Source organism: Rhinoderma darwinii, chromosome 6 (genome assembly GCF_050947455.1).
Source record: "Rhinoderma darwinii isolate aRhiDar2 chromosome 6, aRhiDar2.hap1, whole genome shotgun sequence".
Taxonomy (NCBI): domain Eukaryota; kingdom Metazoa; phylum Chordata; class Amphibia; order Anura; family Rhinodermatidae; genus Rhinoderma; species Rhinoderma darwinii.
The window spans coordinates 139703416-139728453 of NC_134692.1; the positions used below are offsets into that span (position 1 = coordinate 139703416).

The 25038-nt window shown below is 45.7% G+C and overlaps 1 protein-coding gene across 2 annotated transcripts in view; it reads left to right on the top strand.

Annotated features, from left to right (window-relative positions):
- Nucleotides 1-25038, top strand: part of PEMT (phosphatidylethanolamine N-methyltransferase) — a 165306-nt gene that overhangs the window by 47812 nt on the left and 92456 nt on the right. For both annotated transcript variants that reach the window (XM_075830662.1, XM_075830661.1), the window contains exon 4: nucleotides 1935-2080. In XM_075830662.1, the coding sequence (XP_075686777.1) occupies nucleotides 1935-2080 (146 nt within the window). The remainder of the gene's footprint in view (nucleotides 1-1934; nucleotides 2081-25038) is intronic.

A 25038-nucleotide genomic window follows, 5' to 3' on the forward strand; every position in this document is an offset into this window, starting at 1 on the left:
TGCTGGCAAGGCTGAACTGCTGAGGACAGGTAGATAATGAGTGCACTGGCCCTTTAAGATCAGATGTTTCCATAATAAAGCCACTTTTACATACCGCATGGATAAAGAGATGAATGGTCTTTGGACAGAATTCAGGAGCTCGTTGACCTCGCAGGACGGGGATCTGGATATGGTCCAGCTGTGAGATTTATGGAAAAATTGCCTGTACATGGACTTTATGGTGGAAAATGTACGCGTATGTAGATAGATGAAGTAATGTTGCGTTAACAGGGACGTTGCTGGGATGAAGACGCAGTCCGTGGATGAATATTACTTTTTTTATTATTACATTTAGCGCTACAGAACATACAGAGAATCCAGGACTGATCAGAATACACAACAATTACATCCAGTTACTCACTATTGACTCCAGTATCACACATAGTGTCCCCCAAAAATAATTGTGCCAAGCTGAAAGTTACCTTGACAGTAATAATGCCTATAAAGTGCCCCGAAAAATAATTTTGGCAAGTAAATAGTGCCGCTGACAGTAATTGTGCCTATTCACTGCAGTGCTTCCAAAAAATAATTGTGCCAAGCAGAGTGCCCCCAATAGAAATCATGCCCACACAGTGCCCCCAAAAGTAACTGTGTCAACCAGAATTCCTTAAACAGTAGTAGTGCTCTGCCATAGTGCCCCAAAAAGTAACTGCTAGGGTATCCCTATAGTAATAGTGCTCCCCATAGTGCCCCCAAAAGTAACTGTGTGAGAGCTCCCAGCAATAGTAATAATTCTCCCCCGTAGTGCCTCCAATAGTAATAATGCTCCCGCAAAGTTCCCAATTAATAACCGTGCCCTCTATAATGCTCCCAGTTGTAATAATGCTCCTCCAGAGTGCCCCATCAGTAATGGTGCTCCCCAGAGTCCCCCTAAATTTAAGTGTTTCACTTTGTGATACGCTTAATTTTGGGGGGAATGTGGGCTGGAGAGAAAATCCAGTACTCCCCTAACTCTCGTTCCTTGTTGCCTTCAGTGGTGTGTGGAGTTCCAGGCCAAAGGCCTCTTTCATCTTGCATTGTGAGCTGCCAGCTGCTCGACTCAAGTGGTTGCGATGGCATCAACGCAAAACCAGAACTATAGATCCACCCTTTCATAGACTGCAGGCCATAAGTGGTCTGTGGCCTATTAAGGTGTCCTGCCGGAGTATTTAACTATCCGCATCCTGATGGTTTAGATATAGTTATTGTAGCGCTCGCCCATGGATTCTGGGTGCTGGGAAAAAAATCCTGTGCTAGCAACGCCAGTGGTCCGATCTACTGGGCGTCAACGATCAACGGGTAGCCGGCCCGGGTACTAGATAGATACACAGATCCATATGAGATAGATACATAGATATTAGATAAATAGACCGGCATATACATAAATGAGATAGATCGATATCAGATAGTGATTAGATAGACAAACCTATAAGTATGAGATAGATATTAGATATTGATTAGATAGATAAACATATATGAGATAGCTATAATAATAGATAAGTAGATAAACATAAAGATATAGATATACATAAAATAGTGATTAGGTAGATAAATAGTTGAGAGACAAGAGGTGGGACTTTCTAGGAAGGGGGCATGGTCATATAGAAATATGGTTGCGTATGGGAGGCATATAGCGAGACTGACTCCTCAGGGGTGGGGCTTAGCTCTATCCCAGCTCTATCTGTCAGTCTGTTTTGAGGTTTTCATGCTCCTCTGCACGTGGTTGCCTGCCAGTTGTGTGGCTTTTACTAAAAATAATAAAAATTACAAACGTGTTGTTGCTTTGTCACCTTTCTTTATATCTCTAGCATGTGGGAGCAGTCCGTGTCTGGGGGTGAGAGTCACCATTGGGTTCTATGGCTGTTTATCATTTCTGTTTTGCCTGTTATGTAACAAGTGTTTATGATTATTTACAGCTTCACAGAAGCGATATCCAGTCAGCCCCACTTGTGGTTTCTGAAGAGGCCGGAATTCTATTATCTTGGAGTGGTGCTGGTGGCGTCCGGCGGCGTCCTCGTTATCTCCAGCTTCCTGGCGCTAGGATTTGTTGGAACCTATCTCGGTAATTTTCTTTATTTCTGAAATCGGATCTTGTTTATTACTGTAAAATTCTAGATTGTATTGAGGGCTACACAGCAGAGGAAACCCCATGTGGTGTCTGAGTAGATGTATATGTTGTTGTCTGCTTCGCTTTTAAAATTCAGAAATCACATGTTGTAGAAGTTTTCTTTAAGAAACGGGAGGGGGGTGGATCCTCTGAGATATATAATACAGATAAAGTTCTCTTTCATTTGACTTCTGCCAACATTATTAAATTCAGTCGAATTTACCACAATTAAGCAACTTTTCAAATAGTCTTGATTTAAAATCTACCGTTTTGTGTTTACAGGCAACCAATGTGTCTCCATGGTTACAGACTACAAACAAACCTTGTGTGTAGTCTGATGCTGCAGTCATATTCCCGTCTACCCACAACTTCTTATCTACAGCACAGAGCTCGGCTATTTTCATCGGCGCCATGAATTGAGCGGCAGGACGCGTGCTTTACCGCTCTACCCTTCAAACTCGTCCTAGTCCGCTGGCTTGCGGCTGCTGAGAACCGGGCACCGGGAGCCCCCTTTCTAGGAATCAGTGGGGTTCCCAGTATTTAGACCTCCACCAATCTAACATTTATCACCTATCCAGTGGTTCGGTGAAAAATCCTTCTGGCTGGAATACTCCTTTAAGCAAGAGGATGGCAACAGATGGAAGAGTGTACGACTGCAGGATCAGACTACAGAGGGTTTGTTTGTTGTCTGTAACCATGGAGACACCTAGGTCTGCATAGGATCTGTATACACAAACCAGTAAAAGGTTTTTAAGACTACTGTTCGCAAATTTGCTCCAATTTTACATTTATATTTATCTTAGAAAAAAAATTGTTCGCAAAGTGTACAAAAATAGATCTAGACAAACACCCCCATTATTTTATCAAACACGACTCATAAACACGTAAATAAAAAAAGTTTAACTTTTTGGTGTTTTTCTTACAAATATTTAACTGAAAAGATGATCAGGAATTTACTTGGGTTCAGATATTTTAAATACTTCAACATGGGAGCAGCCGGATAAAATTTACACAAAACAACAACAACTCTGAAAACACTCCGGCGATTCACAGCAGCTTCTTTGTATTCCTCTATTCCAGCTGAATGTGATTTCAGCGGTCAGGTTATGAGACGGCACATTTCACAGTAATCATGTCGTGTCCCGTACATTACCCCCGGATGAGCGGCCCTCGGCGTCCTGCAGAATAGCTGCACACGCTGACAGCTTCATCTAAACAGACGCTTGCTATGTATACAATATATGGCTCTTCTAATCTACATACTTACGTCATCAGCCAGGCGCAGACTGCACAGCGCACAATGACCTTCCTTAGCAGGCCGATGGCCGAAATTTTATTTTTTTTCCCCTCTCCTGTTTTTCACCGTTAACGTCTGTGAATGCAAGTCGCGTTTGAACTTTAAAAAAGTTGCGTTAGTGTTAAAAAATTCACTCAATTACGTAACTCTGGAGTTTGTTAGATCCGGAAATTTAAAGTGTTGTGGGGGGTAATTGGATTTTTTTTAAAAACAGGAATAAGAAAATATAAAAAAGAAGTAGCTATAACACCGCTCATCCTGATCTTCCTGGTTCATAAATGAACGGCGCGATAATTGCCGCGAAAATCGGCGTGCAGGGAGAGGAATATCTGCCTCAAAGTTCCAAACGGAATTTTGAGGCAGATATTCCTCCCCCAAAATACTCCGTGTGAACATAGCCTTACTGCTCTGCCTGTTTAGTTCTATGTAACAGCGTAAATTTTTGCCGGATTTAGGGTCTGTGAAGCAGTGAGAGGGTTAACCCCTATGGGCTCTGTAAGGGCTGACATGACTGGTTGTCTTCTGTTAACTATGTAAAGATTGAGATAAGTCAGAAATGGCATGTCATTTAAAAGATTATAAATATTATATCATTGGGTCAGATCATGAAGATCCACACAATCGCTAGAATGGTCACCCTATTCCTCCCCAGCAGGGCCACCATCGGGACGTGTGCTATGGAATGATTGTCAAACATGCTCGGTACTCTCACTCTACTGTTTTCAGACCTCCTGTAGAGTTGTACGGAGCAACAGCGACTCCTCCCCAATGTAGCTTTCCTGGTGGAGGGGGCTGGGGTCCCCTGTTCTAGCGATCGCTGAGGATTCCAGCTTGAGGCCCTCCCCCCCTTGAAAAATGCATGTTCTAGTCCGTGGATACTTGATGGCTAGGGCTTGACAACTTCCAATGTGATACCTGGACAAGTCACACAACTTTTTATGTACTACCACTGTGTGTGACAGCCGCTCACTTTCCTTCTATTTCCTGGAGTGCGACTCCAAAGGAGGCAGAAGTTGCACTTTGAAGGTCATGGGGGCTGGGGAGAAGTGGAGGATAAGCAGGGGAGTTGCTGATAGCCACCAATCAGTTCTCTGCTTTCCAAAACTCCTTTGAAGGATGAGTGCTTCAATCTGATTGGTTACAATGGGCAACACCCCTGCTTATCCCATTCACTAACTTTGCTATATCTCCCTCCTTATCTTTATGTATCTTTCTCTGGGTTTTTGTCTTTTTGTCCTCAGCAAATTATTATTATTATGTACCCGGGATGTAGCTGCGTACTTTACTTTTCAATTTAAATTCCTCAGTAAATGACGTGTTGACATAAGGCGCAGAGTATAAGCAGAACCTCTATCAAGTAGGAAGTAATAGTCTACAAAAACACAGCGTACCTCTGTCCCCATGTCCGAGCCCATGGCGGTCTGCCCATGTCCTGGTAATCTGGGCGAAGCCTGAATTTCCTAGGCTGAAAAGTCAACAAGAAAAAAATAACTTCAGTTATTTGGAATCCAGAAATGAGCAGCGGAGTAAATCTGTCCTATGACAAGGAGTGAACGCAGAACATCGCGGCTCATACACCGGGGAAATATTAATCATATAGGAAATGCAGTAAGGGTGGAGTGACGCTGTCCGGGAACGTAGAGCGCCCCATATTGGTCAGGTCAGGTACCGAATTTACGTCATTGTGGAAATACCGACCTAATGTGGAATATGTGGAAAAATATACAATGTAACAAAAAAAAAAATGTATCCACCGGCAGATCTGGACATTTAGTAACCGCCCAAAAAAAAACATTTATCTGTGGCGCCATTTCTGTTCATCAAATATGGAGGTGGGATCGGGACACCACATAGCACAAGAGAGATAATATTTTGTCCAGCAGGGGGAGTATTTCTTATACAGGTCTCATTGCTTAGGGCAGATGAACAGGAGGACGGACGCCAGGAACCTCCACAGCACTTAAAGGGGTCGTCTCATGAAGACAAGCCGTTTCCATATACCCTATTAGAGAAAACGGAAGTGATCGGGAAGGGTCCCTCTAGATTAGCCAGCGCGAAGAGCCACACACAAAGAGAAATACTTCTAGGGTGGGAATGTCCCGGAAATACGGCACCCGACGGAGCATCGGACACCTGTGTAGTAAGCGGAGTCAGTATGCCACCGTGGCTCTGGCCGTGTTACATTTTCACCAGGCGCTCGCAAGACTCATGTACCCTCACCGGTTACATTGTATCACTTTATCATGTGTATACCATTTATGATATCCTGTGTTCTGCCTATGGAGCGGCAGGCACAGACTGTCATAAAAGAGCACTGGAATAACGCAGCGCATTCGAAATCTGCCGGCTGCCCCCCTCTATTATCATGGGGAATAATTGCAATACTAGAAGTATATAACAGAGTTGGTGTATCTGTAAGGGTGCGCTCCATGCTGTGTCGTTGCCGTTTCACAGAATGAAAGCCGGTTTAATCTGGAGGGAATTAATAGTTGGCGGGCCGTGTTATGATGCTGTGTCCAGTACACGCCAGGCCAGTCCGGCTCAGTAATGGCACCCGGCCCCTTGTAATGTTGTATGTAATTAACTTGTTTTTCTTCGTAATAAAAGAACAATGTCCTCATATAGCCGGGAGCGGCACGTGAGGCCGAGTATATCCAATATATCCTGACAGTAACGACAGATCTACCAGTAGCCGGATATACAAGCATAGGTGGGCATTGGAGGGGGTGCGAGGGGGAGAGGTTTTGATTTTTTAAAGGGGTTCTCCACTTTGCACAATCCCCTATGACAGGTCTCTTGACTGCAAGCTGATCACAGAATGTCCTGCTGCTGGGACATACATAATGCATATAGCCGGGGTTATGATTTACTCGTCACGTCTGCTCCTGCGTACAATGTATATAGTGACATCATAATGCCAGCGTCTGTGATGTCATAGTCTGATCTGGTTGCAACATGCCTCCTTAAAGGGGACCCATTTTCAAATAAACTTTTAGGGAATTCTCAGTCCCATTCCCCTTTTAAAAGGGAATTTCCTGTGTTATGTTAATAAACTTAAAGAGGTCCTCCGCTTTGGACAAACCCTACTTGTTAGAAGGGTCCCTTGAAATTAAGATGATCACAACGTGTCCTCCTGCCCCCCAGCGATCTACTGTCATCTATGGGAAACATTTCCCTGCAGCGCAACCGCAGGTGAAATGAAGTATTACATCCTGGGTCCTCGAGAGCAAGCAATGCTCCTTATAGATGCTTTTTACTCTGGCTAGTAGATGACAGTCCTGAACAGGGACCACCCCCTTTATAAATAGGGTTTCTTTACTGAATAACTATTTTAATCATTGTAAATTAAAAGGTCCGGCAAAATACTTGGTGTTTCAATTCCAAACCATTTTCAAGATCTCTGCTAGCTGTGAATGGGAACATTCTATCTTACATTTAGAGGCTGTACAGACCTAATACTTCTCACAGCTGTGCATTTGTTACAATTGTATCCAGTCTAGACAATCCTCTTTCCTGTCTTGATAGTTTGTTACAATGTATCGGTGCAGGTAAAATAGAATTCAGACAGTTTAGCCGATACCTTTATGGGAGTATAACCAATATGTCTGCTCTACAGGTCCCATCCAGCTTTCCCAGACTACTGAATGGCAGTAGTTATACAAATGCCACCACTTCCTAATACAACGAGTCATTCATTGGTCTAGGAAAGCTGGGTGACCATTTCTGTGGGAGCCATGTTGGTTAGCACCCAACTTTCCTAGATTTGATCAAAACCAATCTCTGAAAATGTTTTTGACAACTGGATTAAAGAGGACGAATCTCGGCCCTATATTTTTTATATTTAAAGGGAAATGACCAACAGATAGTCCGACCTGGTAACTGGAGCGGTTCTGTGGCTATAGGGCTATTTCCGCAGGATTACGGTCAGTGGGACACTAAGGTTGTGATCGCTTCACCCTATGGATGAGGAGGGATCAGCGTTTATCCTCCTCTCGACCATACGCTGTTCGCCGTCACCAGGCAGGTAAACAATGCAGCACCGGAGGGTGAGTCACCAGCTCGGATTGAGGTTTCTGTGTCATGGTGAGTAACACATCAACTCCTGTGCGAGAATGAAAAGCGCCCATTGTCAGCCTGGCTACGTAATGCCCCAGTGTGTACAAGTTGTAGGTCAGCTCAGGAAGGATCCAAAAGACCCCGAGGGGAAGAAATTCATTTATTTCCTTATTATACAGATCCTTATTAGATTTTATTTCGATGCAGAAAGTCATTGACGGTGTTTTATCGGTGTCGCTGTAATGACTAGTGATGTATTTGCTGCGAGAGAATAAAGTACAAGATGGCCGATATCACCAAAACCGGAAAAAAAAACGGGTCAATTCCATATAGTCCATCGTAAACTCTAAAATAAAAATGATATAGTACATAATGGATGACGCGTTTCGCGGTTACTTAAAGGAACATTACACTTTTTAACACTTCATAGTCAACGGTCTAAAGAAAAACTGGCCTTGTTGCCCATAGGAACCTATCGCAGCGCAGCTCTCACTTTTTTCAGGGCAGTTTCTTTTAGTCAGTTTTTAATAAATGAGGCCCATCATCTTCAGATGTTGAGTAAACCCTTTGCTTTTACTGATCTTACACTGATTTTCAGTACAATAATATTTTGTTCTCCAATCATATCTAAAGCTAAATTCAGAGTTCTGCTGGTTTTCTGTTACCAGAGAAATGCATTGTGGGAGCTCAGATAGCAGCAACACAATTAGGGGGTGGTCTCATCAGAGACAACCCCTCTCGTATTGCAGCCGCTCCAATGATCAGCTGAACGCCGCAGGTCTCGATCCCGGCACCCCCGGCAAACAGCTGATTTTGCCGGGAGAAGCCTTCTTTGCCCAGACATTTCCCCTTCTGATGAATGGCTGTCCATGTAATACCTTTCCCCGGCTCCAGTCCGCCAGCACAGGAACAACTCTCGCAGAAGAGGGTCCCGAGCGAGGGACTATGACGTCTTATTTGCCCTGATAGGGTATATGGACAGGGTTGTCTTCATGAGACAACCCCTTTAAGAGCTCAGCCGCTAGGTCACATGACTGACCGGGCAGGACCTATGCTGCTGTCTGTTTCCAAGGGCAACTAGAAGAATTTTGAAATTAGCTTTGGATGTGAATGGAAAGAACAGCATAAAATAACTCAAAACCAGTAGAAAAACATTAAAGAATTTACCAAGTGGTCTGATTCTATAATGTGACCCGTCCACTTTCGGAGAAGCTGCAATGCCACACCCGCCACAATGCATGCTGGTCCTATATTTGTGGCTGCAATACTCAGACGTCCCTTGGTTCTACTAAATAGAACCACAGAACCCTATTGTTATCTAAGTTCTGTACCGCATAATTACAGAGTGTCGGGATTGCGGTCATATTACGGACACTAAAATGCGCTTGCCACCTGAAACGGACCTAACTGTGTAAGGGCATGTTCAGATGTGGCAGGATTTTTACGCCGCAGATTTTTTTCAGCATATCTGTATCCCTGCTAGTCTTGTACCAAATCATCTTTCTTCTGTGGTTGTCAATGTCTCGTGCTGTGGAATTTACATTCATTTAAAGATCAGGTGGGAGGGGCACTGACAACAACGTCATCTGGTACAAGTTAATGAGAGCGTCATAAAAGTATAAGGATCTATTCACACGGTGCGGTCAAATTCCGGTTTACTGCTGCGATTACTCAAGACACGGCAATGTCCTGCGGTTTTGCGGCAAATTCTTTAGCGCTCTGACGCAATTTCACAATAATTGCTGCAATAAATAGCGATTTGAAGGCACCATGGGAGTAGACCCTTAGACGATCCAAATCCTTGAGAAGTTCTCCTTCTATTCAGCCATTGTATCTGTTCCTGGGAAAGCTGTGTGACAAACAATATGGCAGCCATTCGGGTAACTCCAGATGTGACTTTCCCAAAATCCTGAATGGCAAACGTGCCTCATATGCAGTGATCCCTTCCCTACTCCTGTGCCACTGTATACTGGGCACATTTGCCATTCAGGAGTCTGGGAAAGCACAGGACAAACTCGGTGAGAGCTGTATTAGCGGCCATGCTGGTTGTCACACAGCTTTCCCTGGAATAGATTTTACTAAGAACAACTCGAGGATAAAATGTTCTTTCCTTACGGACAAAGGGTCGGGATGATGAACAGAAGACGAGTTCCCACTAATCGATACAATGTATCTCTCTCTTCAGCGCTGTTATAATGTAACGCTTATCGCGGGTGATCATGCTGGATGTGGACGGCTCATCCCCTTTGTATAAGCTTTTAGTGTTGTATATTGACCCCTTATATAAGGAGGTGAATCACTTGTTTGTGTCCAATAGTTGTTTTTTTTTTAATACAAAAAATAGCAAAAAGTGTAAAAAAAAAAAAAAAATTTGGGGGAAAATGCTAGAAGTGTACAATGTAGGTTAAACTGGCGTGACGCCCTCAGAATAAGGTTACTGTGCCACTTAAAGCCATTTTTTTGCTGCCAGCATCCTGTTCATTGTTGGTGAGTGTCTTTTGTTACGCTCTCCGCGTCCTTGTAAAAACAATGACTCCTCTCTGGCGGCCCGACCACCTGCGCGCTGTACAACCGCACTCCCCTTGTATTCATCTTCTTCACCGTCAGACCTTGCTCTCAGAAGTGGCCTTGATATTTTTTGGACTTCATTGTCTTTCTCTGCCTGCCCTACTTTCTGACCTGGAGATGCTGCCAAAAGCGTATGTTTCAGACCCCCCTACTACACATCTGTCTATGGCAGAACTACAATCCAGAAAAGACAGCTGCCAATCAGCAGAATTTAGGGTCTAGTTTTTATGTCTTCTGTTCAACTGTTTTATAGCTATCTGGTTCTGGGAAGTTGGGTGACAACTAATATGGCCTCCATTGCAGCAACCACATAAATGAAAGGGTATATTCACCTTTAAATAGCAAATTGGATATAAAATGCATTGCAAAACATCCTAAGTTACAGCCTGTGTTATACTCCAGAGCTGCACTCTCTATTCTGCTGGTGGAGTCACTGTGTACATACATTACATTACTTATCCTGCACTGATCCTGAGTTACATCCTGTATTATACTCCAGAGCTGCACTCACTATTCTGCTGGTGGAGTCACTGTGTACATACATTACATTACTTATCCTGTACTGATCCGGAGTTACATCCTGTGTTATACTCCAGAGCTGCACTCTCTATTCTGCTGGTGGAGTTACTGTGTACATACATTACATTACTTATCCTGTACTGATCCTGAGTTACATCCTGTATTATACTCCAGAGCTGCACTCACTATTCTGCTGGTGGAGTCACTGTGTACATACATTACATTACTTATCCTGTACTGATCCTGAGTTACATCCTGTATTATATTCCAGAGCTGCACTCACTATTCTGCTGGTGGAGTCACTGTGTACATTACATTACATATCCTGTACTGATCCTGAGTTACATCCTGTATTATACTCCAGAGCTGCACTCACTATTCTGCTGGTGAAGTCACTGTGTACATACATTACTTATCCTGTATTTATCCCGAGTTACATCCTGTATTTTATTCCAGAGCTGCACTCACTATTCTGCTGGTGGAGTCACTGTGTACATACATTACATTACTTATCCTGTACTTATCCCGAGTTACATCCTGTATTTTATTCCAGAGCTGCACTCACTATTCTGCTGGTGGAATCACTGTGTACATACATTACATTACTTATCCTGTACTGATCCTGAGTTACATCCTGTATTATACTCCAGAGCTGCACTCACTATTCTGCTGGTGGAGTCACTGTGTACATACATTACATTACTTATCCTGTACTGATCCTGAGTTATATCCTGTATTATACTCCAGAGCTGCACTCACTATTCTGCTGGTGGAGTCACTGTGTACATACATTACATTACTTATCCTGTACTGATCCTGAGTTACATACTGTATTATACTCCAGAGCTGCACTCACTATTCTGCTGGTGAAGTCACTGTGTACATACATTACATTACTTATCCTGTACTGATCCTGAGTTACATCCTGTATTAAACTCCAGAGCCGCACTCACTATTCTGCTGGTGCAGTCACTGTGTACATACATTACATTACTTATCCTGTACTGATCCTGAGTTACATCCTGTATTAAACTCCAGAGCTGCACTCACTATTCTGCTGGTGGAGTCACTGTGTACATACATTACATTACTTATCCTGTACTGATCCTGAGTTACATCCTGTATTATACGCCAGAGCTGCACTCACTATTCTGCTGGTGGAGTCACTGTGTACATACATTACATTACTTCTCCTGTACTGATCCTGAGTTACATCCTGTATTATACGCCAGAGCTGCACTCACTATTCTGCTGGTGGAGTCACTGTGTACATACATTACATTACTTATCCTGTACTGATCCTGAGTTACATCCTGTATTAAACTCCAGAGCCGCACTCACTATTCTGCTGGTGCAGTCACTGTGTACATACATTACATTACTTATCCTGTACTGATCCTGAGTTACATCCTGTATTAAACTCCAGAGCTGCACTCACTATTCTGCTGGTGGAGTCACTGTGTACATACATTACATTACTTATCCTGTACTGATCCTGAGTTACATCCTGTATTATACGCCAGAGCTGCACTCACTATTCTGCTGGTGGAGTCACTGTGTACATACATTACATTACTTCTCCTGTACTGATCCTGAGTTACATCCTGTATTATACGCCAGAGCTGCACTCACTATTCTGCTGGTGGAGTCACTGTGTACATACATTACATTACTTATCCTGTACTGATCCTGAGTTACATCCTGTATTATACTCCAGAGCTGCACTCACTATTCTGCTGGTGGAGTCACTGTGTACATACATTACATTACTTATCCTGTACTGATCCTGAGTTATATCCTGTATTATACGCCAGAGCTGCACTCACTATTCTGCTGGAGGAGTCACTGTGTACATACATTACATTACGTCTCCTGTACTGATCCTGAGTTACATCCTGTATTATACTCCAGAGCTGCACTCACTATTCTATTCTATTCTGCTGGTGGAGTCACTGTGTACATACAATTGTCAACACATTTTAAGGTAACTCAGACCCCAGAACTGTGGTGCCACCGCATCATCTGCCTTGTAGCTCCATCACCAGATCATTACATCTGTCTTCTGAAATACTCTGTGCTGCAGCCTTGACTGGTGTGCTTGAAGCTGCTATGTATGATCTGTTTTGCTTTCATTCTCTGTACTACCAGTCATAGCTTTTATTCTTTGTGTTACATCCTCGGGGGGAGATGATTTTAATAGAAACCCATAGAGACGTATGTTATTCAGGTCAGCCAGTGATGCTAATGTGACAGTGACTGGAGATGTAAGCAGAGCGGTGACTAACAGGACAGCGGGAGCCTTTGGACTGGTTCTTGTTATTTACATTGCTGGGGGGCAAATAAAAAATAATTAGATGTCCTTGTTCATAGTATTGATGTCTTAAGTGTTATGGACAAGTATAAATATAATATACACAGGAGAGAGTTTAGTTATCACTCCCGACCTTCCATAAACATGTACATTCGACTTGGCATGATATTTTATTAGCGGGGATAAGTGGCTGTTATACTCACCTGGCACCACTTATCTTCAGGGGAGAATAGCTGGCATTGGAATTAAGAGGACTTGTCTCATGCCTTGGACAGAAGAGGATAAGATAGAGTAGAGCCGGCGTGCTGTCGCGTCCTCGAGCGTTGACACAGATCGTGCATGAAACCAGAGCGCTGTAAATCCTAAATTGCGCACATTCGGAATCGACATAGACGCGTAGCATACATAATGCATTAAGCCGGAGTTATGATTTACTTGTCACGTCTGCTCCTGCTTACAATGCGTATAGTTACGTCATAACACAGCATGTGACGTCATAGTCATGATGTCATAGTACATCTACCTGCTCTGACTGCAACATGCGTCCTTAAAGTGGACCCATTTTCAAGTAAACTATTACGAAAATTCTGAGTCCCATTTTCCTTTAAAAGGTGATTTCCCGTGTTATGTTAATAAAGCTTGAAAGGGGGTCTCCACTTTGGAAAATCGCTACTTGCTAGAAGGATCCCATGACAAGAAGCTGATCACAAAGTGTCCTCCAGCTGTGACCCCCAGCGATCAGCTGTGATCTGTAAGGAAACCTGGCAGCAAGTGTTGAGTTTCCCTGCAGCGCCACCACAGGAGAAATAAAGTATTATACAGTGTACATACTTATCAATGTGTTGTCTGTGTAATACAGGACAGGACAGGTCCTCCAGAGAGGGAGACACTCTTTATAACCGCTCTCCACTCTGATCAAGAGATGAGGATCCTGAACAGAGGACCCCCCCCCCCCTTATTAACTCAAAATTCCCTAATAGGGTGTATGACAATGGTTTTTCTAAACTGGACAACCCCTTTGATCAACTTTCCATAGACCTGTTGTTGAAATTCTTTACCATTTTCAAGATCTCTGCTTGCTGTCTGTGATTGAGAGCATTCTTGTTTTTAATTTATAGGGTGAATTCTTGTACAGACCTAATACTTCTCACAACTGAGTGTTTGTTAGTACACTAGACAAGCTTCTGTCTCCTGATTGTTTGTTACAATGTATCAGTGCAGGTAAAATGTATCAACTTGGAGTAGAGACTGTTTAGCTCAGGGGATTGTCTAGACCGGATACAATTGTTGCAAACTCTCAGCTGTGTGGGCAGGGACGACTGGCGGGTGCGGTGCCACGTTTGCTCTAATTTTCGAGCCACAGGTGAACATTTCAGGTCACGATTTAGTGAATGTCGTATTTTTTCAAGCCTAATTTAAGGGGTCAGGTGCCATAGTATCTCACTTTCTATCAAGGATATAACTGTGTGTCCTCCCACTATAGCACTGTTCATCCTGATCCTCCTGGTTCATAAATAGATTGGCGGAAATACAGGGAGTCTGACGCACAGACAGCGGTAGAAGAGACGGAGCGGGGTGTCAATTTTTTGGATGGTAATTTTTATTCTTCTTTTTCAGACTAAACCTGCGCCGGCGGTTTATAGGGTCAGGTGGCCCCTATTTATATCTCTGTGAGCGCTCCGCATTAATGCACGACATCTCCACCACGTCGTGTCAGACTTGAATTCTCTCCGCACTTGTTCTTGGCCCCGTATTTCTCTTCCTCAAGGGCCACTTTACATGTAATACGCTGTGAAGCATCTGGCTGGGAGACTCTTGTGGTGTTTGTGACGGGGCTGCGGCGGTAATTACACTGAATAACAAGCCTCCTTTTCGGTAATGACTTTCGCTCTGACCGCGCGCTCTGCATTAACACCGTATTGTACATAAATTATAGCGCATATCCCCCTAACGCCAGTAAATAGACGTCCTCAAGTCGTCCTCTGTCAGGGTGTAAAAAATTCTACTCAGTCGAAAGTCATGATATCTGTTCCTGGGAAAGCTGGGTGTCACCAGATGATGTCATCATAGCTCTCACATCCAGCTTTCCCAGAGTACTGAATGACAGATAAGCCTAGTTATGTATTCCTTGCTGCTGGACACTGGGAAAGCTGGGTGAGATGTAAACTTGTGCCAGTCGGAAATCGTACCAACACGTGATGGATGTCGCGGGACGTTGTCTCATGATGGAAGAGGGCGAATGTAAGTGCCCCTAAGAAACCGCATGGGTCTTCGCACTGTTTTGGAGAACATACCCTAATGGTGGCCATATTGCTTAAGGGGTTTTCCGGAACTTATAGATTGATGACGTATACTGCGGTGGGGGTCCGACCCCCAGGATTTACCCCTTTTTCATTCCGCAGAATAAAATGAATGGGACTGAGCTACAGCACCAGGCACTTGTATGTATGGCACTGTGCCAATGTAACCAGTCAAGCGTTTATTCTTCATGTTGGCAGAACCGCGTCAATCTAACCTATAGGCGATCAATGTTTAAATCTTGGAAAACCCCTTTACACCCAGCTTTCCCAAAAATGACGGAGTTTCAAGGACTTGTAAGGATGCCTTCCCAAGGTCAAGTAGAAGCAGAGAACCAGTTATGAACCAGCTTTGCCCACCTCACCGGAGTGACGAACGTGTCCTGCAACATATTAATGGCCGATGAGTCACATATATGTCCTCTGCCACATTCCTATACATTAACATATAGATTACAGACCAATTTTACCAGCCGATAGAGGCCACAATTTTCTGTAGAGTAATTCTCGCTATTGTCGTGAATGAAAGAATTATTTCCCAACGCGGAATACGATGTAGCCGAGCGTTCTGCGAAACTGATAATTGTGGCCCCGAACAATACAGATGGAGCGGTGTAATCGCCTGCACCGGGTGGTTTAGAGCTCCGTGTTCTGAGCGCTGCCGTCACCATGGAGAACAGATTCCTCAGGGAGACGAGAAAATCGCACGTAGGAATCAAATACTGGCTGATATCACAGCGCCCTGTCACACTCCGCATCGCTCTGCAATAACGCTCAGCTGCCTTTGAAATGCAAAGTAAAAGATGTTATAATAAACGGCGGCGCGGCAGCTTAATAGTGAAGCTTTATGTGCAGCCACCAGTGACGTCCCCGTCTTCTGAGAATTCACAGTCCCCAACAAAACACCTTAAGAAAGTCAACGTCACGTGATAGAAAAGTGGTCCCAGGTGAACAAGTAAAAGAGAAAAAAAATCGAAATTTAGGGCCCCAATTTTGGGCGTGTTGTCTTGTACCCCAAATGTCAGTGTATCATTATCCTGTACCCCAAGTGTCAGTGTATCATTATCCTGTACCCCAAGTGTCAGTGTATCATTATCCTGTACCCCAAGTGTCAGTGTATCATTATCCTGTACCCCAAGTGTCAGTGTATCATTATCCTGTACCCCAAGTGTCAGTGTATCATTATCTTGTACCCCAAGTGTCAGTGTATCATTATCCTGTACCCCAAGTGTCAGTGTATCATTATCCTCTACCCCAAGTGTCAGTGTATCATTGTCCTGTACCCCAAGTGTCAGTGTATCATTATCCTGTACCCCAAGTGTCAGTGTATCATTATCCTGTCCCCCAAGTGTCAGTGTATCATTGTCCTGTACCCCAAGTGTCAGTGTATTATTATCCTGTACCCCAAGTGTCAGTGTATCATTATCCTGTACCCCAAGTGTCAGTGTATCATTGTCCTGTACCCCAAGTGTCAGTGTATCATTATCCTGTCCCCCAAGTGTCAGTGTATCATTATCCTGTACCCCAAGTGTCAGTGTATCATTATCCTCTACCCCAAGTGTCAGTGTATCATTGTCCTTTACCCCAAGTGTCAGTGTATCATCCTGTATCCCAAGTGTCAGTGTATCATTATCCTGTCCCCCAAGTGTCAGTGTATCATTGTCCTGTACCCCAAGTGTCAGTGTATTATTATCCTGTACCCCAAGTGTCAGTGTATCATTATCCAGTACCCCAAGTGTCAGTGTATCATTATCTTGTACCCCAAGTGTCAGTGTATCATTATCCTGTACCCCAAGTGTCAGTGTATCATTATCCTCTACCCCAAGTGTCAGTGTATTATTATCCTGTACCCCAAGTGTCAGTGTATCATTATCCTGTACCCCAAGTGTCAGTGTATCATTATCTTGTACCCCAAGTGTCAGTGTATCATTATCCTGTACCCCAAGTGTCAGTGTATCATTATCCTCTACCCCAAGTGTCAGTGTATCATTGTCCTGTACCCCAAGTGTCAGTGTATCATTATCCTGTACCCCAAGTGTCAGTGTATCATTATCCTGTCCCCCAAGTGTCAGTGTATCATTGTCCTGTACCCCAAGTGTCAGTGTATCATTATCCTGTACCCCAAGTGTCAGTGTATCATTATCCTGTACCCCAAGTGTCAGTGTATCATTGTCCTGTACCCCAAGTGTCAGTGTATCATTATCCTGTCCCCCAAGTGTCAGTGTATCATTATCCTGTACCCCAAGTGTCAGTGTATCATTATCCTCTACCCCAAGTGTCAGTGTATCATTGTCCTTTACCCCAAGTGTCAGTGTATCATCCTGTATCCCAAGTGTCAGTGTATCATTATCCTGTCCCCCAAGTGTCAGTGTATCATTGTCCTGTACCCCAAGTGTCAGTGTATTATTATCCTGTACCCCAAGTGTCAGTGTATCATTATCCAGTACCCCAAGTGTCAGTGTATCATTGTCCTGTACCCCAAGTGTCAGTGTATCATTATCCTGTCCCCCAAGTGTCAGTGTATCATTATCCTGTCCCCCAAGTGTCAGTGTATCATTATCCTGTACCCCAAGTGTCAGTGTATTATTGTTCTGTACCCCAAGTGTCAGTGTATTATTATCCTGTACCCCAAGCGTCAGTGTATCATTATCCTGTCCCCCAAGTGTCAGTGTATTATTATCCTGTCCCCCAAGTGTCAGTGTATCATTGTCCTGTACCCCAAGTGTCAGTGTATCATTGTCCTGTACCCCAAGTGTCAGTGTATCATTATCCTCTACCCCAAGTGTCAGTGTATCATTATCCTCTACCCCAAGTGTCAGTGTATCATTATCCTGCACCCCAAGTGTCAGTGTATCATTATCCTGTCCCCCAAAAGTCAGTGTATCATTATCCTGTCCCCCAAGTGTCAGTGTATCATTGTCCTGTACCCCAAGTGTCAGTGTATCATTATCCTGTACCCCAAGTGTCAGTGTATCTGTTAGGGATCTGCCAGGTACTTCATCTAGGTATACTCCTGGGATTAATCAATCCACACCTGAGGCCAGACCTGTTCGACTGACACCATCTCCCACCAACCAGGGTGGCAGGCTCAGGAGTGGGAGAGCCTATCGCGGCCTGGTCTGTCGGAGTTAGCTCCGCCCCCTGTCCTTTATTACCTGCCCTGTTCTCTCCCTCAGTGCTTGTAATTCTTTTGGATTCCTGGCCCCACTGCTGCTTGCTCCAGCCTGCTTCTGCCGTGCTTCTGCCTTGCTGCAGTTCTGCTTGACCTGCTTTGCTTTGCCCCTGGCTTGCTTCTGTCTCCTTGCCCGCTTGGGTGTACTCACTTCGTCCTGGTCCTGACTGTCCGTTCGCCGCTCCGTTTCCTCGTGGCGTTCCGTGGCTACTGCCCCTTCCCTTGCATGTTCCCTGTTTGTTTTCCTGTGCACTTAGACAGCGTAGGGACCGCCGCCCAGTTGTACCTCGTCGCCTAGGGCGAGTCGTTGCAAGTAGGCAGGGACAGGGCGGTGGGTAGATTAGGGCTCACTTTCCCTTCACCTCCTTCCGGCCATTACAGAATTACAAGCCCTTACCTAGTCTACCATTTCTCCTACGCTGACGCTATCATGGACCCCCTTGAGACCCTGGCCCAGCAGATGCAGGGACTCTCCCTACAGGTCCAGGCCCTGGCCCAAAGGGTCAATCAGGGTGACGCTGCTTTAGTAGTACCCCTCACCTCACCTCTAGAACCCGACCTCAAGTTACCTGACCGGTTCTCAGGGGACCGTAAGACGTTTCTCTCCTTCCGGGAGAGTTGCAGACTGTATTTCCGCCTAAAGCCCCACTCCTCAGGTTCCGAGAACCAGCGGGTGGGTATCATCATATCCCGACTCCAGGAAGGGCCCCAAGAGTGGGCCTTCTCCTTGGCTCCTGACGCCCCTGAACTTTCCTCTGTTGATCGTTTTTTCTCTGCCCTCGGACTCATTTACGACGAGACTGACAGGACTGCCTTAGCCGAGAGTCAGCTGGTGACCTTACGTCAGGGTAGGAGACCGGTTGAGGAATACTGTTCTGATTTTAGGAAGTGGTGCGTAGCTTCTCAGTGGAACGATCCGGCCCTAAGGTGCCAGTTTAGGTTAGGATTATCTGACGCCCTGAAGGATCTGCTGGTTAGCTACCCCTCGTCTGACTCCCTTGACCAGGTTATGGCCCTAGCAGTACGACTTGACCGACGTCTCAGGGAACGTCAGCTAGAACGCTTCAGTGTGCTCCCCTCTGACTTTTCTGCGATCCCCCCCGAGGTCCCGTCTCCTCGCCCCTCCACGGAGGACTCGGAGGTACCTATGCAACTCGGGGCCTCCATGTCCCCTCGACAACGTAGGGAGTTTCGCAGAATGAATGGTCTCTGCTTCTACTGTGGGGACGACAAGCATCTACTGAACACCTGTCCCAGGCGCAAGAATAAGAAGCCGGAAAACTTCCGCGCCTAAGTGATCATCGGGGAGGTCACTTGGGCGCACAGGTATTTCCCGTTAATGTGAAACGCAATAAAATTTTGCTTCCCTTTCAGGTCTCGTTTGCTGGCCGGGCTGCCACGGGCAGTGCTTTCGTGGATTCAGGGTCATCTGCTAATATCATGTCTGCGGAATTTGCTATGTCTCTAAAGATGCCTTGTATTGATTTACCTTATCCTATCCCTGTAGTAGGAATCGACTCAACCCCCCTTGCTAATGGTTATTTTACTCAGCATACTCCTGTTTTTGAACTCCTTGTTGGCTCCATGCATTTGGAGCAGTGCTCTGTACTGGTGATGCAGGGATTATCGTCTGATCTGGTATTAGGTCTTCCCTGGTTGCAGTTGCATAATCCCACGTTTGATTGGAATACTGGGGATCTCACCAAATGGGGTAATGAATGTCTTATGTCATGTCTTTCTGTTAACTCTATTTCTCCCCGGGAGGAGGTAAACACGCTTCCTGAGTTTGATCAGGACTTCGCCGATGTGTTTTCTAAGGAGGCCTCCGAGGTGTTGCCCCCCCATAGAGATTACGATTGCGCTATCGATTTGGTGCCTGGTGCCAAGCTTCCTAAGGGTAGGATATTTAATCTTTCATGTCCTGAACGTGAAGCCATGAGGGTATATATCCAAGAATGCCTGGCCAAGGGTTTCATTCGCCCCTCGACTTCTCCTGTAGGTGCTGGCTTCTTCTTCGTGGGGAAGAAGGATGGTGGTCTTAGGCCGTGCATTGATTATCGTAACCTGAATAAGGTCACCGTAAGGAACCAGTACCCACTTCCTTTGATTCCGGATCTTTTTAATCAGGTTCAGGGAGCCCAATGGTTTTCTAAGTTCGATCTACGGGGGGCATATAACCTTATCCGCATCAAAGAGGGGGATGAGTGGAAAACTGCGTTCAACACACCCGAGGGTCATTTCGAATACCTGGTCATGCCCTTTGGGTTGTGTAATGCCCCTGCTGTCTTCCAGAATTTTATTAATGAAATCCTGAGAGAGTACCTGGGTAATTTTCTTGTTGTGTACCTTGATGACATACTGGTGTTTTCCAAGGACTGGTCCTCCCACGTGGAGCATGTCAGGAAGGTGCTCCAGGTCCTTCGGGAGAATAATCTGTTTGCTAAGACTGAAAAATGTGTCTTTGGGGTACAGGAGATACCATTTTTAGGGCAAATCCTCACTCCTCATGAATTCCGCATGGACCCTGCCAAGGTTCAGGCTGTGGCGGAATGGGTCCAACCTGCCTCCCTTAAGGCGTTACAGTGTTTTTTAGGGTTCGCCAACTATTACAGGAGATTTATTGCCAACTTCTCGGTCGTCGCTAAGCCTCTTACGGACCTTACCCGCAAGGGTGCTGATGTCCTCCATTGGCCCCCTGAGGCCGTCCAGGCCTTTGAGACCCTCAAGAAGTGCTTTATCTCGGCCCCCGTGCTATTCAGCCCAACCAAGAGGAGCCATTTATTGTGGAGGTTGACGCTTCCGAGGTGGGAGTGGGGGCCGTCTTGTCCCAGGGTACCAGCTCCCTCACCCATCTCCGCCCCTGTGCTTACTTCTCTAGGAAGTTTTCGCCCACGGAGAGTAACTATGATATTGGCAACCGCGAACTTCTAGCCATTAAATGGGCTTTTGAGGAGTGGCGGCACTTCCTGGAGGGGGCCAGACACCAGGTAACGGTCCTTACGGATCACAAGAATCTGGTTTTCCTAGAATCGGCCCGGAGGCTTAATCCTAGACAAGCTCGGTGGGCACTATTCTTTACCAGATTTAATTTCTTGGTTACCTATAGGGCTGGGTCCAAGAATATTAAGGCTGATGCTCTGTCACGTAGTTTCATGGCCAATCCTCCTTCTGAGAAGGATCCTGCTTGTATTTTACCCCCTGGTATAATCGTCTCTGCCACGGATTCTGATTTAGCTTCTGATATCGCGGCTGATCAGGGTGCAGCTCCCGGGAACGTCCCTGGGGACAAACTGTTTGTTCCCCTGCAATACCGGCTGAGGGTACTCAGGGAAAACCATGACTCCGCTCTATCTGGTCATCCTGGCATCTTGGGCACCAAACACCTCATTACCAGAAACTATTGGTGGCCTGGGTTGCCTAAAGACGTTAGGGCTTACGTCGCCGCTTGTGAGGTTTGCGCTAGGTCCAAAACCCCTAGGTCCCGACCTGCGGGCCTACTACGTTCCTTGCCCATTCCCCAGAGACCTTGGACCCATATCTCCATGGATTTTATCACCGATTTGCCTCCATCTCAGGGCAAGTCGGTGGTGTGGGTGGTTGTCGACCGCTTCAGCAAGATGTGCCACTTTGTGCCCCTTAAGAAGCTACCTAACGCCAAGACGTTAGCTTCTTTGTTTGTGAAACACATCCTGCGTCTCCATGGGGCCCCAGTCAATATCGTTTCTGACAGAGGGGTACAATTTGTTTCCTTATTTTGGAGAGCTTTTTGTAAAAAGTTGGAGATTGATCTGTCCTTCTCCTCCGCCTTCCATCCCGAAACTAATGGCCAAACGGAAAGGACCAACCAATCCCTGGAACAATATTTAAGGTGTTTCATCTCTGACTGTCAATTCGATTGGGTCTCATTCCTTCCCCTTGCTGAATTTTCCTTGAATAACCGGGTCAGTAACTCGTCAGGGGTCTCCCCGTTTTTCTGTAATTTCGGGTTTAACCCAAGATTCTCCTCCGTCTCCCCTGGTTGTTCCAATAATCCTGAGGTAGAGGATGTTCATCGGGAACTGTGCACTGTCTGGGCCCAGGTTCAGAAGAACCTAGAGGCGTCCCAGAGCGCACAAAAGATTCAGGCGGATAGTAGACGTTCTGCTAACCCCCGGTTTGTCGTCGGGGATTTGGTCTGGTTGTCGTCCAGGAACTTGCGCCTTAAGGTCCCGTCCAGGAAGTTTGCTCCCCGATTTATTGGACCTTATAAGATCATTGAAGTCCTCAACCCTGTATCCTTCCGTCTGGAGCTCCCCCCATCATTTCGCATACATGACGTCTTCCATGCCTCCCTCCTTAAACGCTGCTCCCCGTCCTGGTCCCCCTCGAGGATACCTCCTGTTCCCGTTCTCACCCCTGAGGGGGTGGAATTCGAGGTGGCCAAGATTATGGACAGTAGGATGGTCCAGGGCTCCCTCCAGTACCTGGTCCATTGGAGAGGATACGGGCCGGAGGAGAGGACTTGGGTACCTGCCCGTGATGTTCACGCTGGGGTATTGATCAGGAGGTTCCACCTTCTCTTCCCCACTAAACCGGGTCCCCTTAGTAAGGGTCCGGTGGCCCCTCATAAAAGGGGGAGTACTGTTAGGGATCTGCCAGGTACTTCATCTAGGTATACTCCTGGGATTAATCAATCCACACCTGAGGCCAGACCTGTTCGACTGACACCATCTCCCACCAACCAGGGTGGCAGGCTCAGGAGTGGGAGAGCCTATCGCGGCCTGGTCTGTCGGAGTTAGCTCCGCCCCCTGTCCTTTATTACCTGCCCTGTTCTCTCCCTCAGTGCTTGTAATTCTTTTGGATTCCTGGCCCCACTGCTGCTTGCTCCAGCCTGCTTCTGCCGTGCTTCTGCCTTGCTGCAGTTCTGCTTGACCTGCTTTGCTTTGCCCCTGGCTTGCTTCTGTCTCCTTGCCCGCTTGGGTGTACTCACTTCGTCCTGGTCCTGACTGTCCGTTCGCCGCTCCGTTTCCTCGTGGCGTTCCGTGGCTACTGCCCCTTCCCTTGCATGTTCCCTGTTTGTTTTCCTGTGCACTTAGACAGCGTAGGGACCGCCGCCCAGTTGTACCTCGTCGCCTAGGGCGAGTCGTTGCAAGTAGGCAGGGACAGGGCGGTGGGTAGATTAGGGCTCACTTTCCCTTCACCTCCTTCCGGCCATTACAGTATCATTATCCTGCACCCCAGGTGTCAGTGTATCATTATCCTGTCCCCCAAAAGTCAGTGTATCATTATCCTGTCCCCCAAGTGTCAGTGTATCATTATCCTGTACCCCAAGTGTCAGTGTATCATTATCCTGTACCCCAAGTGTCAGTGTATCATTATCCTGTCCACCAAGTGTCAGTGTATCATTGTCCTGTACCCCAAGTGTCAGTGTATCATTATCCTGTACCCCAAGTGTCAGTGTATCATTATCCTGTCCCCCAAGTGTCAGTGTATCATTGTCCTGTACCCCAAGTGTCAGTGTATCATTATCCTGTACCCCAAGTGTCAGTGTATCATTATCCTGTACCCCAAGTGTCAGTCTATCATTATCCTGTACCCCAAGTGTCAGTGTATCATTATCCTGTACCCCAAGTGTCAGTGTATCATTATCCTGTACCCCAAGTGTCAGTGTATTATTATCCTCTACCCCAAGTGTCAGTGTATCATTGTTCTGAAACTTTGTATTATTTCTAGCAGACCAGTGGTCCCACATTAGTCCTGAATACATCGGTTATCAGATCTGCCTGTAATGTTTTGAGTTTGTCTCTTGATTGGTTGTTGGTTCCCACATGCATTACAGGCGTTTGTGTGTATGATCATTGTTTTAGTCCCATGGCCATTCATTGGGTGATTTGGGGTCCTGTAGGGCATTGACCTGACCCTACGCTATATATCTATCTATATATTATGACTGGGTCCATTATGGCGGTGTATGTTTTACTATGGATGAGATGACTGGGTGATTGTATGTAATGGGTGCACATATGATTGCTAGTAACCGTGCGGCTTCCTGCCAGTGATGGATTTCTCTCTTCTTCTTCCTCTGTTAATTGCGGCATACAGCCGTCTGCGAGAATCAATGCGCTGAAGTTTATTTCCGTAGATTGTTCCTTTACTTGTTGTTCTGTATACGGACCTGCTGTGCCCCACTTTACCAGGGTAATATTTGAAAAACTGGGGCGCGAACACATGTGGCGCCTTACCGCATACATTATGTAAACACAAAGGCCAATTATGTAAAGTGAGTGATCAGTAATTTGTAAGGCCACTCGCCTCCCATATAACAAGGAGCAGCCATTTTATAAGGAGAAGTAGTTTTCCTCCGAACCCAAATACTTTTGTAGGAACTACTCATATGACTATGGCATCATTCGACCACTTTGTTGGCAACGGTACTAAGGCATGAAGCAGTATAATAAGTGCATTTCCATTCCTTCCTTTCCTCCTTCCCTTCTTTTTTTCTTTCATTTCTCCCTTCCTTCCTTTTTTCTTAACTTTCTTTATGTTCCCTTCCTTTCCCCTTTCTTCTTTTTCTTTCTTCTAACCTTCCTATTTTTTTCCTCTCCTCCACTCCTTTATTTCTTCACTCTCCCTTCCTTCCTTCGTCCCCGTTCCTTCGCATTCCCTTCCTTCCCCTTCTTTTCCCTCCATGCTTCTTTCTTTTTCTTCTTCCCT